This window comes from Pelodiscus sinensis, chromosome 1 (genome assembly GCF_049634645.1).
Source record: "Pelodiscus sinensis isolate JC-2024 chromosome 1, ASM4963464v1, whole genome shotgun sequence".
NCBI lineage: Eukaryota > Metazoa > Chordata > Testudines > Trionychidae > Pelodiscus > Pelodiscus sinensis.
The window spans coordinates 146,462,951-146,479,831 of record NC_134711.1 but is presented as its reverse complement, the minus strand read 5'-3'; the positions used below and the strand labels follow the sequence as shown (position 1 = coordinate 146,479,831).

General features: G+C 48.1%; 2 protein-coding genes across 5 annotated transcripts in view; one reads left to right on the top strand and one right to left on the bottom strand.

The window, feature by feature from the left end:
- Positions 1–7,592, top strand: part of GAP43 (growth associated protein 43) — an 87,345-nt gene extending 79,753 nt beyond the window's left edge. For both annotated transcript variants that reach the window (XM_075906409.1, XM_006112240.4), the window contains exon 3: positions 6,831–7,592. In XM_075906409.1, the coding sequence (XP_075762524.1) occupies positions 6,831–6,919 (89 nt within the window). In that variant the 3' untranslated portion in view covers positions 6,920–7,592. The remainder of the gene's footprint in view (positions 1–6,830) is intronic.
- LSAMP (limbic system associated membrane protein) overlaps positions 1–16,881 on the bottom strand; it is a 1,540,275-nt gene that overhangs the window by 24,082 nt on the left and 1,499,312 nt on the right. The gene's annotated exons all lie outside the window — the stretch shown is intronic.

Here is a 16,881-nt window from a genome sequence, read left to right as displayed (position 1 = left end):
CGTGAATGCCCAACGGTGGAATGGAGTTTCCTGTCCAGAGGCTGCTTGGAGTGTGGGGGGAATCTCAAAGCCACCCTCTCTTCAGCTTCAGGAAGTGAGACGGTAGACCAGACAGCCCTCTGAGGATACAGCACGGACAGGCTGCAGCCCATCTCATCTGCTAGGACTAATAGCATCGCCCCTTTCTTCTGCCAGCCCAGCTCAGGGTTGCCGTGGGCATGGGGCTGAAAACAGCAGGGAGAGGAGGAGACCCAAAGTCGAATGAATGTTAATGATGTGTGTCTGATTCCTGAGGACCTGACCTCCCTTCCACGGGATATCCTCCCCCCGCATGCTCCATAGACTCCTGCCTGTGAAATCATCCAAAAGTTAATTCAGAGAGCTGCAATTTCCTACCCCCATAACCACAGCTGATGTCTTCTAGCCGGGCACCACTGACATCAGTGCCAGGGGATTGAGACTGCCTCCTGTGATTCTGAAGGACACTGAGCTCCCTAGCTCAATGATGTCATCAGGACACCTGGGTGGAGGTGTGGTCACAAGAGTACAGAATAGTTAACCTCCCTAATGATTAATTTACTAGTCAAGTAGTTGATAGAATTTCCATTGTCTACTAGACTAGTCGATAGGCACTTCCGCATTCCCCCTTTGAAATGTACAAGAGTCCCCAGTGCAAAGTGTACAGAGCTGACCCCGGGCTCCGTGTGGCATTTAAAAGCAAAAGCGCCCGCATGGAACCTGGGGTCAGCGGAGGACTCAGGGCTCCATGCTGTGCTACTGCTTTGAAATTCCACATGGAGCCTGGGGTCAGCAGGGGAGTCCCCAGCTGATCCCGGGCTCTGTGCAGCACTGCTGCTTGGAAACACCACCTCAGCATTTCAAAGCAGCGTTGCACAGAGCTGACCCCAGACTCCATGTGGTGCTGCCCCTTTGAAATACCGCAGCGGCATGGCAAAAGGACAGTGCTGCATAGCTCAGCTGTGCTGCATAGCTCAGTGCTGAGCTCAGCTGTGCAGCGCTGCCGCTTTGAAACACCAAGGCAGTATTTCAAAGGGGCAGCACCACACAGCGGAGCCGGGGATCAGCTATGCAGCGCTGTCCTTTTGAATGCTGCTGGGTGTTTCAAAGCAGCAATGCCACACGGAGCTGACCCCAAGCTCCATGCGTTGCTGCCCCTTAAAGGGGCAGTGCCGCATGGAGCCCGGGGTCAGCTCCTTGTGGTTCTGCTTTGAAACAAGGTGGCATTTCAAAGGCGGCAATGCTGCACGGAGCCCAGGTACGGGCTCCATGTGGCGCTGCCGCTTTGAAGTACCCACTCTCCTCCCCCCCCCGCTTTGCTGCCTCTGTCTGATAGAGGAAGCATGGGGGGGGGGGGGAAATCGACTAGTTGACTCGACTATCCGATAAGCATTTGCTTATCGGATAGTTGACTAGTCCTGCACATCCTTACTACAGAGGGGTACCTGAGCCAAGACAGAACTGCAAAGGGCTCTGTGGAGAACTACCAGCCCCACACAGATTTCCAGTCAGTTGTGTGTGTGAAGGTACAAGAAAGGAATAGTGTGAGTAACAGGTACTTTTCATACAGCATCAAGAATTATACTTCTTTGTATAAGAAAGGAGGCCTGTTACAGTGGACTGACACTTCCCCCCAAAAAGCTGATTACTGTTCCCTATTCACTGAGTAGCCTCTCCAGCTACTGATCTGACTGAAGTGAGACATAATGATCAGAAGATCGTGAAGAATAACAGGAGATGCTCTCCATGGAGGAGAGACCCATGATAGGCTCTGCGTCCCCTCTTCCCAATATTAAACAGGCCTGCATGGGTCACTGGGTGACGTAGACTGGGCCTTCAAAAAGATGGGCAGTTTGGGGCTCTAAACCCCCTATGTGATGTATGGGGCATCTCAGTGGAGCAGGACTGGGGCAAGGAGGCCTTTTTGACAGGGATGTGGCAGGAGAATGGGCTCTATGGTGGCTCTGTGCCTGAAACGGGTACCATTTTAACAGACTCAAGGCTTATCATACTCTGCCTGCTATCAGCTTTTGCAGGGCTGGCTGGATTAATGGATTTGGTAGATGGATCCATAGTTGAGACGTTCAAGTATGGATCCAAACATCACCGCAGCGTTGAGTGGCTGAGATCCTGCACTTTGGGTACATCTAAACTACATGGCTCCATCGACGGAGCCATGTAGATTTGTTTTTTTGGCAAAGGCAAATGAAGCCGCGATTTAAATGATCAGCTGTTTGTCTGCTCAGCGCGCTAGTCTGGATGCTCCCCTGCCGGCATCAAAGCCCTTTGTCGGCAGCCCCGGTAAACCTCATCCCACGAGGAGTAACGGGGCTGCCAACAAAGGGCTTTGATGTCGGCAGGGGAGCGTCCAGACTAGCGCGCTGAGGGGACAAACAGCTAATCAGCTGTTTGTGGGCTCTGCGCGGCAGCCATGTAAATTTAAATGAAGCCGCGATCGTTTAAATCGCGGCTTCATTTGCCTTTGCCTAGCTGTCTAATCTACATGGCTCCATCGATGGAGCCATGTAGTCTAGACACAGTCTTTGATTTGGACCCATCTCTAATCTAGAGCTTCCAAAGTTCTACAATTAGAGCTACTTCTGGGGAGGCACGTGGCTGTCGATAGCAGTTCAGTACAACCTTGCCCAACACCTTAGAGCAGGGAAGAGTAACATTCAAGCAGAGGCTTGAGTCTCAGGTTTGTTCAAGCGGCACCTACTACAGGACTCCAGGGAAGGGGGGGAAAGTAGACTGGAGGCTGGGTTCAGAACAGAGGTCATGCTGAATGCAGGCTCACTGTAGAAAAGTTCTATAAGGAATGAGACACTCATTTCAGAATGAGGAAGGTGAGCAGTAATTCTGAAAACAAAGGCAAAATCCCTGAGTCAGCTCTGTGGAACTCACAGCCTTTTTGTGTAATTCCTTTTCTCTTGGCACTGTCTGTGACAATTTAAAGAGCTGTAAGAAAACAAAAAGGAAAAGGAAAACAAAACCAAAGCCACCAGCCACAAAACATTATCAGTGGAGAGGTTACAACTACTATGGTCATGTGCTGAGGTCCGCTCCAATTTAATTAATCTTGGCAAGTTAAATGGAGCTGGGCAGGTCCCAAGAGGCAGCCAGAAATCCACTCAACCTAATTTCACTAATGTAGGGCAGTGGAGGGGCTTGGAGCGAGGCCTGCAATCTCAGCCATTAGGACGTGGCGTAGGCGAAAGCAGCTGGAAATGCCACCATCCAATGAAATGGCTGCCTGCCTGCCTAGCTCAGCTTTATAGCAAGCATAGCTGCATATGTTCAAGGTTCACTTGCCAGTGGGGTTCTCAGACACAGAGCTCAACCTTTCTAGGAAATAAATGGAGCACTGACAAGCAGAGATTTTTTTCCAAGTTAATTGCAGCAGGGCTTCCTAATTCAGCTCCATGCTTTATATTCCCTGGGATCCTACCAGGCAGGCCTGGTGCACAGAAGTGAGGAGCATTTACGACTGCCAACTAAGTTCATAGGGATGTAGGTTCTCAGCGCCTCTAAGAATCAGGCCCCCAGTTGACTCCAAGTAGGCAGAGAAATAAACTTCACATTCAATCTCCCAAACAACTCTATAGTTTAATGCCGGTGCAAATGCACCACGTTAATTTAAAGTATCACATGAAGGCTCTCAGGTGGCCCAGTGGATTTCTCAACCTGGTTTTCTCCTTTAAAATCTGGGATTAAAATGAGATTGAGCCTAATCGCTAGTCTGAGATTTGTCATCATTCCAGAATCACCACAAATTTGGGACGAATAAAACAACAAAACAAAACCTGGCAGAGTGGAATCACAACAGGCTTGGATGGAGTCAAATAGTGAAGCATATTATTACACATCCTAATAAAATCCCAAAGCTATGGGGCACAAGGACTGAGGTGACTCGGCAGAGTTGTGCAGCGTGGATCAGAACCAAACCAATCATCACCCTTCCATTTCAAGCCCCTTTCATCTTCATGACACTACCCTTCTTGTTTCGCTTCCATCTCCTGGTACCTCCTGCTCCATGTTCTGACATACCCAGGAATCCTCTCCTCTCACTGTCTGGATGACATCAGCCCCTGTCTGTGGCAGGCCCCCTGCCCATGGCTCACCAGAACCAGTAAACATCACCCATTAAGGGTGAATCCTACCAGCTGACCTTTCATATCCATAGCAGACAAAAGCATGGAAACTGACACAAATTCTAAGCCAGGCTCTGACATTGTGTAGCGCAGATGAGCCATGTGAACCATTATTTGCCTCAGTTTCCTCACCTCTGTAAAACAAAGTTGATTAAGTTAACGAAGTCAAAGTTGTCACAGCACGCTACAAGTTTTCATTATATATCGTTCCAACACAGGACAAAATTCCAGGCGTGGTTGTTATGTTGTTGGACCTGACTCACCCACCCCTAGCTCACTGTGTTTTTGCATGTACTTCTACTTCCCCCACTCAACCTGTGGATGCCTGTAAGAAAATCTACAGATGGCTTTGATACAGGAAACTCAGATGAGCCCTTGCAGAGTCTCTGTCACAAACAGATTAAGACCCTTCTGGTGACAACTCACCGCTCAGTGTTAGAACTCGTAGGTGCTACTTCCCTTTCCAACCGTGTGACCATGGCATATCATGGCTCTGCGTGGTGCTGCCATTTCTCCATTTTAAAATGCTCTGCTAGCTGGCATTAGAGAGGAGTGCAGGGGGGAAGAAAACAGTGAAATTAAAGCTGTTATAGCCTCAGGTTTAGTAAAACCCATTAAGATCACTTGACCTGTTTGGGCTCCCAACCCTGCATGTGATCCATTTAAATCAACAGCCTATTTCACTCCCTGTTGATGGCTGTAGTTGTACTAATTAATGTAAGGGACGCCTTGCAAAGCTCTTAGATTTTGTTGTTTAGTAGCAGGAGAAAGCCAACTTGTATGTGCTTCTGCTGGCTGGAAGTCTGTGGCCCCAGGGACTCAGGTAGGGTTAGTGGGCCAAGGTGCTGCACTGCTAGATTTTTTTTATGGCAACTATAACAGTAGGAACTTGTGACACATGGGTTGGGGGGTCCAAGCAACCCAAGTGCAATCAAAGCACTTAATTGGCACGAGAGGCAGTGGTGGTGGGGGGTGTCACACAATTTAAAAGCTACTGTTAGGGACGTAGGGCTAGGGGAGGTATTTTAAAAAGCTACATTAAGGGGTCTCGGCTCCTTGCCAAGGTTGGTAGCAAATGCACGTCCGCCTTAGCAAAACTGAGATAGTGGGCTCAGTCCAAGTCCCAGTAGTTGACTGTCCACATACTATCAGGCACCCCACTAATACATGACAGGGAGTTCTGGGCCAGAGAAAGAACTGACAGGTAACATGGGACAAGTGCCCCTTTACACCATGGGCTGGACTCAGCCTACATGCCTGTGTACCGGGAATGCTTTAGCAACAGCTCAGTAAGGGCCCTGTCCCTCAGGAGAATGGGCTGGCTGACCTAAAAGAGGGCTCATGCCAACTCCATCTACTTTGTCTCCCTATAAGCCTCCTCTCTTTCCTAGTTGCTTGTCTACTAGGTGTCTAGAACGTCACGGTTTGAAGTGCATTTCATTGTAACATTTCATGTGACCTGAGGGCTGGTGAAAATTGTCAGATGGCCTTGGCGTACAAGGGCCTCCAGCTATAGAATTGGCACAGCTCAGCTTCATAAGAAGTCCTAGCGGATGGATTAGAGAATGCTAATCCTTCGATAACTTCTTATAGCATTTCATAGTAGGGATGTAATCATGTAATCGATTAACTGATTAATTGATAAGCAAAAGCTTATAGGTTAATGCTATAGGCTACATGCATTTCCCTCCCCCACTCCCTTGTCAGTAAATTTTTTAGCAGGCTGGTCAGCAGCCCAGTTCAGTCCCAGCTTACGCCGGGTCTAGTACCTACTCCTGCTGCGGCTCTTAAAGTGACTTTGGAGCCAGGCGGGCAGGCAGCCCAGCTCAATTCTGGCTTGTGCTGGGTCTGGGAGCTCAGACCCCCCTAGACAGGGGCTGCTGCCACCCCGTGCTGCTGCGGACCAGCTCCCACCTGGCACCCCGTGCTGCTGCTGTCTCTGCTACAGTGGCTGCTGGCCCCACCGTTGGGGATTATGGAATCGTCGACTAACCGATAAAAATTCATGAGGTTACCCAACTATTCAATTAACCAATATTTAACATCCCTATTTCATAGACAGTTATCTCCCTGCTAAAGAAGTCTGTACTACAGGGGTCTGGAATAATTTCTGCAGAACTCTGTCATGTATGTAGAGAGACCCTTGGCTTTATCCCTATCGAAGTCTATAGAACTTTTTCCTATGGATAATGCAAGCTTCCAAATGCTTAAAAGTGGAAGGTTCATTCTTCTGTCTATTTAATAGCAGACCGGGGAAAACATTAGCAAATGTATAGAGGTAAACCACCTATAACTGGCCCCAGGGGCAGGGTAGAGATTTAGGATAAACTAGGCGATCTAATGGGCGTGTTCCTTCGCTACATTTGTATTTATGTATGCTTGATTCACTCTTTTAGCCTTTCGGTTCTGGCTCCCTAATTCGAAAGCTTAATTAGTGCTTATCATGATGGTGTTGGTTTGTGTAAAGGTTACACCTGTCTGCTAGGCTCTGCATAATACAAATTAATTTCACAAAGGACACTCAGGTGCCAGCTAACAACTAGCAACTTTTGGCCAACTTAGGAAAAAGGACATGGAATCATTCAGGGCCCTGGCAACAAATGTGTGAAAAATACTCGGTAGCACAGGCAACTAATCCTCACCTCTCTCTTTCCTCACTAGATGCTGTAGAAGAAACCAAACCTACTGAAAGTGCCCAGCAGGAAGAGGTGAAAGATGATGAGAACAAGGCGGACCAAGAAAATGCCTGAACATTAAGAAATGACTCCCCTCTGCCCCTCTTTCCCTCCCCTTTTCCTATATCTTTCTTCCTGTGCGCACCCCAATCTTTATTCCCTCCTCCTGCTCGCCCCTGTGGGCCTGTCCGTCCCTCCCCCATCCCATTTAAACCCTTTTACTCTCTGTGTGGCAAACATTTAAAGAAAAAAAAAAGCAAAAAAAAAAAAAAGCAGGAAAAATCCCAGTCGAACAGTGTGGCTTAAACATTTCTTTGTTTCTTGGTGTTGTTATGGCGAGTTGTTTGGTAATGATGATGATCCAATCATTTTGGGAAAATTCTTGCACTGTATCAGAGTTCTTTGATCTGGCGCGTGCGTGTGTTTGTCTGCCCGCCGCGAGCGCTCTCTCTCTCTCCCCCCTCTGTTCCAAGTGTGTGTGCAATGTTCCGTTCACCTGAGGAGTCCAGACTTACCGAGTGAGTTAAAAATGAAAAAAAAACAAACCAACCATTTTTCTTTTCTTCCTTTTTCAATGTGATGGAATGAACTAAAGAGAACAAAAAAAACCAAACAAACAACGGAAAATTAACCCCGTGTTTGTTTTAAAAAATAAAGCATCATGTGCCAATTAGCGTCAAGCGTGGCTCCAGGCTCCTTTTTCAAACTGAACGACAATGATAATAATAAATGAGAATAATGATCATGATCCCGCTGTCTTGCATTTCTGTAGCGCCTTTTGTCCGAACAGAGCATGTAGAGATACCCTTGCTGTGGGCAACTTGTTGGGTGGAGCCTCCTCTGTTCCAGCCAACACTACACAGCAGGAGAGAGAAGATGCCATCACAAACTACTGAGGGTATTTCAGGGCAGCTGGCTGTCATTAGCTTGGATTTTGGCCTTGGCATCATATTTAATGTACTGACTCCTGTATAAAACACACACAAAAAACTGAACCTACTATAGGGCCCATAGGGTTTGAGCATGCCAGGCGCTCAACACGTCATGGTGATGACTCCGAGATAGCTTCGGAGTGGCCACCTGTGGCCTTGAGACTCTGATCTGTGGCCCTCAATGGTGAGTGCATTAAGAATACAATCTATTTGATTCGGAAAGAACAACATGCGCCCTCAGCAGGCCCCATGTCATGACAAGGAGAGTCTCTTCACACCTCGTTCCTAGAGTTGCAGCTCTGGGGTGAGCCCCCAACATTCACTGGCTACCCTCTCTTCCGGGGGCAGCAGCTCCTCTGCCACATTGTAGAGGAGGGAGGGGACTGTAGCTCTAGCTGCTTCACGGTCTAATTCCTTGCTGGGCAGCAGGGAGAGCAGCAGCAGGGCTCACACATCTCTGCCTCAGCTAGGGCTGTTGTTCAAGTATTAACTATACTTTGACGTTTTAGCTGTTTGGGGGACTAGGCTGGACACAGATACAGGCTGTTTGTGACCATGTGGCCAGGGCTAGAGCTGGTAAAATAGCAGCCATCTGATACTATTACTAAGCAAGGGAAAGGCCCCCTGGTTTCAAATAAAGGGTTGTACATTTTTAGCCCCAGCACTTAACCAGGGTCTAGGTTTATGGTCTCATCTAGCAGCTGGTTAGGGGCTTGAGTTGGCACAGACACAGACGGGCGAGGCACCATCTCCTGAGTCACTAGTGCCACTTCCTGCCAGGCCCTGGGTTTTCCTTGGAGATCACCAGCCGAGTGCTTCCTAGGGCCAGCCTTTCTTGATGAGATCTGACAGGCACATCGCCCCAAGCAGCGTGCCTGTCAGTATCTGCTGTTCTCGCTGTTCGCTGTAAGAGTGAGCAATTTAAATGCATGACTAAAAAATCTCCTTACCGCCCTTTCTGTAAACGCTCTCTCAATACAGTAATAATGCCTCAGAGGGGTGTGCTTTCACTGCCTGATTATCACCACCTGCTACCCTGCCAGCTCTTGCTGTGGGGCTTCTAGGCAACACTAGAAACACGAACCATGGTGCCCTATGCTGCTATTGTGCCATACTGCCCTGGACAAGAGATGGAATAACCAGCCTCACTGCTGGAATGCCCAAAAGAAAGGTTGCACCTGGCTGTGGAAACTCTGCTAAGCACAATGCACTTAGCAGCAACTGTCTCATGCAGTGACAGAAGCAACCATTTCAGAACAATGGCTCACCTCTTCTGGTGGGAATGGGTGACAAGGAAGGGATCCCGTGATGATTATCTGTTCTGTTCATTCCCTCTGGGGCTATTTAAAGGTAAGCACCAATGTGGACACAAGAACAAATGCATCTAAACTACCCATCAAGTTTAGGCTTGAAATTAGACAAAGGTTTTTCACTAACAGAGCCGTGAAGTTCTGGAACAGCCTCCCAAGGAGAGCAGTGGCCGAGGGGCCAAAAATACCCTTCTACAACAGTGAGTCTGGTCAATTTTGTGGAGGGGGTGGGATGAGGAGACTGCCTAAAATGGCATGCAGCTGATCTGTGACTGCCACCAGCTAGTATCTCCAACAGCCGGTGATAGGACAATATATGGGAAGGACTGAGTAACTACAAAGAATTCTTTCCTACGTGTCTGGCTCGTGGGACTTGTCCACATGCTCAGGGTCTAACTGATCATCATAATTGGTGTCAGGAAGGAATCTGTTCAGATTGGCAGAGACCCTGGGTTTTTTTTCCACCTTCCTCTGTAGCATGCAATATGGGTCACTTGGAAGTGTAAATGATGGATTTTCAGTAACTTGAAGCCTTTACATCACAATCTGAGGTGTTCAACAAGTCAGCCAGTGGTTAGGGGCCTGTTACAGGAATGGGTGGGTGAGATTCTGTGGCCTGTAATGTGCAGGGGGTCAGAGTAGATGATCGTGATGATCCCTTCTAGCCCTGAAGTCTATGAGAAGCTAGTGACAAATGTCACCACCCTCACTCCTCGTTCATTTTTCAATTACTCTGCTTATATGGGAAATCCTCCATTATTAGATATTTTATTAATGAAAATTCTCCATAGAGCAATGCACAGAGAAAGGGCTAAGGCCAAGATTTGCAGGAGAGGTTAGTGATTTGAGGAAATTTGATTTAGAAACATCCAAAAGGGGCCTAATTTGGAGAAGGTAGCTGCTAAAAATCAGGTATGTTCGAGGCATCTCTAGTTGGCCATGCAAAACTCACTAGCCACTTTTAAAAATCCCAGCCTGAGGCTCACCTTTCTTGCTGCAGAAGGCTGTACTAAGGTAACTCTCTTGCCAATATCTTAATTTTTTTACACTCATCCCTATTCCTAAAGAAAAAAATGGAGGACAAGCACAAGGGTTATGCACCAAGTCCCTATTTTGAACAGGTACATTCACAGTAATGCAGCGGTGAATCAGGGCCAGAAAGGCCGTGTCCAGACTCAGGGGTTTTTTCGGGAAAAGTAGCCTTTTCCCGAAAAAACTTCCCCTGCGTCCACTCAAGCCACGTTCTTTCGAAATTATTTCGAAAGAACGCGGCTTTTCTTTCGATGGCTTTCACGAGGAAGAACGCCTTCCTTCGAAAGTTCCTCTTTCGAAGGAAGGCGTTCTTCAATGTAAAGAGGCCGTCTTCGAAAGAGAGCATCCAGACTCGCTGGGTGCTCTCTTTCGAAAAAGCGGATTTCTCTTTCGAAAGATCCGCCTGCAGTCTAGACGCGATCTTTTGAAAGAGGCTCTTTCGAAAGATGCTTTCGAAAGAGCCTCTTTCGAAAGAAGCCTGCAGTCTAGACATAGCCAAAGAGAAGTGTACAGCCCATATAGGGTATAGGACTGATGTATATCTCATTGCTATAGGGAAGAAGCTGAATATTAGAATGCCCTATTTCCAAACCTCCTACTGAAGCCTTGGGAAGAGTCTCCTATCAATTGTGCTGGAGATTAGGAATTTGTCCTTCCTCAGCCATCTCCATCGTACACACATTTCCTGCATGCTGTCCTAAGGTTGAAAGTGTCAGAACTTAACAGAGATTGTTCCAGAGAAGTGAAAACCATACAGATCTATATTTGAAAAAAATGGTCCAAACAGAGTCTCTCGCTGGTAGATACTGTATGCAATTATTTGCTCCCAGAGCCCAAGGTTATCCTTTGAGGAGCTATCCCCTTCCTTTATGATACTTTCCTGGGGGTACATAAAATGGAGTTATGTTCCTCTCAGCCTGGAGGGAGTCAAGGTCTTCTGCTGTGGAAATAAATCAGACTGCTCTCTTCTGGTTATATTATCTCTACACAAGCTCCTGTGCGGATACAGATATCTCTAAAAATGGATGCAATCTCAGGCATCCTAGTATGTATTTAGGAGGTGTTAGAAGGCGATTCTATATGATATTTATTTTGTATCTGTACTGCAAGAGTGCCTAGAGGACCCAACCAAGCTCAAGACCTCACTGTGCTAGGCACTCTACACATGGATTGTGAGAGACTGTACCAGCCCTGGTACATGCTAATGGCAGGGGGAGTTATGCATATATGCATGGCCACGCAGGCTCTGGAACTTAGCTGAGTCAAGGAAATCTGTGCTTGCATAATCTTAAAGAAATTCATGTCTAGGGAGTTCTTTAAAAATGACAAAACTCAACAGCTATTTGCTTGGGTCTACTGAATCGCCAGCCTTCCCACTGATTAGCATTACACAAACCCACCCAGCCAATCACCCAACCACCCACCCCACACACACATATTAAGGAAAATGTAAAGTGAACAACCAATTTACACTGCATTAATGAGAATAAGGCAAAAGAAACATCTGGAAAGTTCATATTTCCTTTCTGTCCCTGGCTGACTTCCTAATGTGTAGATCCATCTCCAAAATGCAGCCATTGATATCAGGGCCTAGCACTGTGGGACAAAGGCGAGGGGCAGTAACTGGAGAACACTATCTCTAGTAGAACTTGGCCAAATTACCTGGCTTAAAATTATGACCAGATGAATATATCAGTATATTCTTGAATGTATTCGTTCTGCCCAAACAACTTCTGCAAATAATTCATAGGCTCTAGTTTGTTTGCAAACAGTTTGCTGCCAGTATTTGATACTGAAAATGCAAAGTGGTTTAGACAAGATACCTAGGGTATGTGTCTACACTGCACTGTAGGTCGAAATAAGATTCATAATTTGAGCTATGCAAATTGCATATTTTATTTCAATGTTATTTTGATATGAGCTTATTTCAAATTTTGCCACTCTCTACACAGAACTTACTTCAAAATAAATCGCTATTCCGAAACCTTGCAGAATGATGTCGAAAGAGTGAGCCTGTCATATTTTGAAATAACAGGCGCGCTCAAAAGATGAAGAATAGCTATTTTGGGATACTTCCAGTATCCCAAAATAGCGCTGCAGTATAGACCCCATTAAATAAGATCATAGCCTAAAATCGTATCTGCATGCTTATCACCCCTCCTAGCCTCTTCAGCTCTCCTCCTGTACAAGAGTTTGGTCTTAAGAAGTGCTTTTTTTGCTTAAAAACAAAAAAAAGTGCATACCATCACAAAAAAAGCACTAGTCTTAAGCCAGTGGTCCCCAACGCGGTGCCCGTGGATGCCATGGTGCCCGCCGGGGCATTTGTGCACGCCCGCCGACAACCTGGGCCAGCCCCGCCCGCGGCGTGGTGCGCACGGGAGGCGCCGGCCCCAGGCGCGCAACACGCACCGGCACCGGGTGCGCGGCGCTCGGGCGGCCCCAGCCTCGGGGTACAGTATATGCGGGCGCTAGGGCGCGCGACGCTCGAGTGGCGCCAGTGCCGGCCTCAGGCGCGTGGCGGGGCCAGCCCCAGGCTCACGGCACAAGGTGCCCGGGCGGCCCCAGCCCCGGCCCTGGGGCACATGCCGGTGCTGGGTGCAAGGGCATCCCCATCCCATGGCGTGCCCCCAGACGTGCGGCCCCGCCTCCAGGCGCCCGGCGCGTGAGTGGCCCCACCCCCGGGCGCCCCTAAAGGTTGGGGACCACTGTCTTAAGCTTTGACAATGAATTTGCCGCACCTGTCGCCTTACTGATGTCAGCTGCAAAACTCATCGTACCCAGTGACATTGTTTAGAGCTTCAATGCTAAACTTGCAGTCATTGACTTGGCACTTGTTATAGTTCTTCACTGGCTACTCATCTGCTCCACTTTGCTCTATTTTATGCCAGCAAAATGAATTACATCATTATGACATCAAGCTTGGCAGAGGCCACTGTCTTTTAAAGATGAATAGAAATACCTTTAACAACCATAAGTAAAAGGAATACTGCGAAGATCAAAAATCACATATGCAAAGGAACCTACTCGCTTGTGTTACTGATTACATTTTACTTAATTAGACATGGAAACCCTTTATCAAACCATTTTCCCTCCCTTTTTAAATTTACTTTTGTACAAACTAGTGAGCTTAAATCACCCACAAAGATGAGAGCAAATCATGAGATCCTCACAAGTGTCTGGATGCTCTTGAGCAGTGGTTCCCAAACTTTTCAGCATCACGCCCCCCCCCTTTTTGATTTTTTAGAAACCTCACACCCCCCCCAAATATAGCAGCAAAACTTGGGATGAGATTGACGGGTGCGTGTGTGTGGCTGGGTTGCCTCACACTTCCCTGGAATTTCTTCATGCCCCCCCAGGTGGGCACACCCCCCAGTTTGGGAACCCATGCTCTTGAGGGTTAGGCAGGGGACAATCTTGGTGCTCCCAAGATTCCTCTATATGACATTAAGACAGTCACTTGGCTGCAAAATGGGGAAAACGAGGCTTCTTTTCTGCTAGCCTTTAAGCTGGTTGGGCAGGATCTGTCTCTTACTTGGTGTCTTAACAGCACTTAGTGCAAGGAAGCCCCAGTTCTGGCTGGGACTGTGATGCATCACCACCATATTTGTATGGAAATATGTGATTGAATATGAATATGCATAACTTGAATATGTTGTATGCAAAATGTGGCATGTGAGGTCATTGAAAAGTGTGTAATTTGCTGAATGCATACATTCTTTTTGTGCGCATGTATCATTTTTGTATGTGAAATTACAACTAGGCAGTATAAACCTGTTCTTAATCTAGGTCTTCTAGTGAAAGCCATTAGTAGTACAGGCAGTCCCCGGGTTACGTACAAGATAGGGACTGTAGGTTTGTTCTTAAGTTGAATTTGTATGTAAGTCGGAACTGGTACATATTGTAGGGGAAACTCTAGCCAAACATTTCTCCAGAGCTCAGTTTTATTCTCCCACACCTCACTTCCCTCAGTCCTTTATTCTCAAGCTGAGGGGTCTGCTGAGAAAAGCCGCTCCGCGTCTCCCTGGTCTGCTGGGGGGGGGGAGGGCGCTAGCTTCGAGTCTCCCTGGTCTGCTGGGGGGAAGCAGCTAGTGCGGGGTTGCCTCACCCCGTTTGTAAGAAGGGATCTGATGTAAGTTGGATCCATGTAACCCGGGGACTGCCTGTACTTAAAAAATGTAATGGCCAGGTGCTCAAAACAATTATCTGCTGAACACAAAGTATTATTGCCTTGGGCAAAATCTATTTTTATGCCGGGAACCAAACAATAGGGGAGCTGGAAGTTGGAAGAAACCCCCTACTTATCACCAAAATGACAGCTGGAAACGTCTGAGACTCAACAGGAGGAAGAACTGAGCCCAAGCTAGAAGGCCACCAAACTTGTAAGAAAAAAGATGATCAAAACTACTGTTAGGGTAAGGAATTGCATGTAACAAGTTTAGAGTATTAAGCTGAGCTGGCCAGTTTTATTTTAGCTTAGAAACTTACTTTTGTCATCACTTGCAACCTCTCAAATCCTACTTTTAATAAAATCACCGTCTATTATTAAACTCAGTGTAAATAATTGTTACCGGGGGAGGGGGAAACATCAGCTGTCTCTCTCTCTTTCTTTGATAACATGGGCAAACATGTATGAGCTCACTCAGTATAAACTATATGTAAAGTAAGATGGATTTAGGTGGGGTTTCGATCCCACTGGGTTTGTGCACCTAGATCCTATGTCAAGTCCCTTTCGTTGAGCCTTCCCAGAGCAGAGTGGAACTCAATGTCCGTGCTGCTCTGCAGGGGGAGGTATCTACATATTTGTGCCTTCCCTGAAGGAGACCAGAGGTTCCAGCTCAGCAGGGCAGGGTAGTGGGATACCACAGAGGGTAGGTAGATAGGCACAATGGCATGACCAGCCCATAACGGGCTAGTCTCAAGAGGATCTCTATGGCCCAACACATCACCAGGACTTCTAGCTGTTACCATCACGGACGTGCCAATAAAAGCCTTAACTTTTCAGACAGGTGGATCAAGGTGCAATGTTCACACAAAGATTTCTAAGGGCAGAACCAGTCAAAGTGATAGATTGAATCAGAACACTGATGGGATCAGAAACTCCAAGGGCAGAAATAGTGGAGGCACTGCCATGTGTGGTGAGAGCTTCGGCATGTGGCACCTACCCCCCGAGCCATTTTTATATCAATGCATGTGCATGATGAGGTGGCGCCACGCTGCCTACAGTACTTGGTCACAAAAGACGAGGCATGCGCCCTGGTTTCTGGTGGGATGCCAGCAGAAGGGAATGCATTCTACCCATTACTAATAGCGCCCATGTGGTGCCACAACCCAGCTCAGTACCAGCTGCTGCTGCTGCTCACACCAGGTGTTTTCTGGCAAGAGCACAGGGCACAAAACACAACTCGAAGCATGCACTGGTCTTGGGAGCCCATGGCTCTGCCACCTTGCTTTCCCCCCCACATATTAAAACACTTGTTCTGTACACTTCATAGGGATGCACTCGATTAATACACCGACTTTTTCCCCCACAGACTCAGGCTCCCTTCTAGCCCATGTCAGAAGAGGTCAGTTTACTAGTCCCTGCCAGCAAGAAACACTCAGGAATTACCAGTGGAAGCCAGGCCATGCTGGGCAGGGGCAGAAGGGACGCAAAGACAAGGGGGTGGGGCTGGTCCCAGAGATAGTGGGCAGGCTCTGCTTTTTGTTTCACTGGTCTCTGCACAAACCTCTGAGTGGGGAAAAAGACACGTAAATGCAAAGTGGGCCTAGAGTGCTGGTTCGCTAGCCACTGCTAGAAGGTAAGAACTGTGTCTACTGACAGTCTCTGCAAGAGACACACCGTGAATTGAATGGGGTGTATTTGAGAGCCCAGGATTGGAATAGCAGGAGGGTTGCACCCATAGGATCCGATTTCCCCTTGAGTGGGGCAGTGCTGCCCCACTTTGCCCCATGCCCTGTTCCCACTCCACCCCTTCCAAGACCCCGTCCCACCCCCATTCCACTCCTTCCCCAAGCCCTGCTCCATTCGGCCCCCATTCCTCCCCTTCCCCCAAACTCCTGCCCTGCCTCCTCTCCCAAGCATGCCCCAACCCTGCTCTTCCACCACTCTCCTTGAGCTTCCTGAATGCCGTGCACCAGCTGTTTGTGGCACTCCGAAGACACCAGCCACCTGGGAGGGTGGGGAACTAATTGTAAGCAGGGCCACCAGTGAGCAAGAGATGCAAAGGGCAGAGGGGGAGTTTGGCTGCCAGTGGGTGCTCAGCACCAATTTTTATATCTATGGATGATCCAGGGCTGGACCACTCATGGAGTTGGTGCCTATGGCTGCAGGGCAGGAGTGAGGGGCACTGGCAGGGCTGTGTGGGGAGCCCAGGGCTGGAATAGGAGGGGGGCTGCAGAGCAGGAGTGAGGGGCACTGGCAGGGCTGTGTGGGGAGCCCAGGGTGGGAATAGCAGGGGGGCTGCAGAGCAGGAGTGAGGGGCACTGGCAGAGCTGTGTGGGGAGCCCAGGACTGGAATACCAGAGAGGTGGGGGCTACAGGGCAGGAGTGAGGGGCACTGGCACAGCTGTGTGGGGAGCCCAAGGCTGGAATAGCAAAGGGGCTGCCGGAGAAGAGGGAGGGGCATCAGTAGAGTTGTGTGAAGAACTAAGAACTGGAATAACAATGAGATGCGCTGGAGCTCACCAATTAGGGACAGTACAAGAATCAAAACTATGCACAATTTATAACCACCTTTGGAAATGCTACAATATTTCTTGTCAT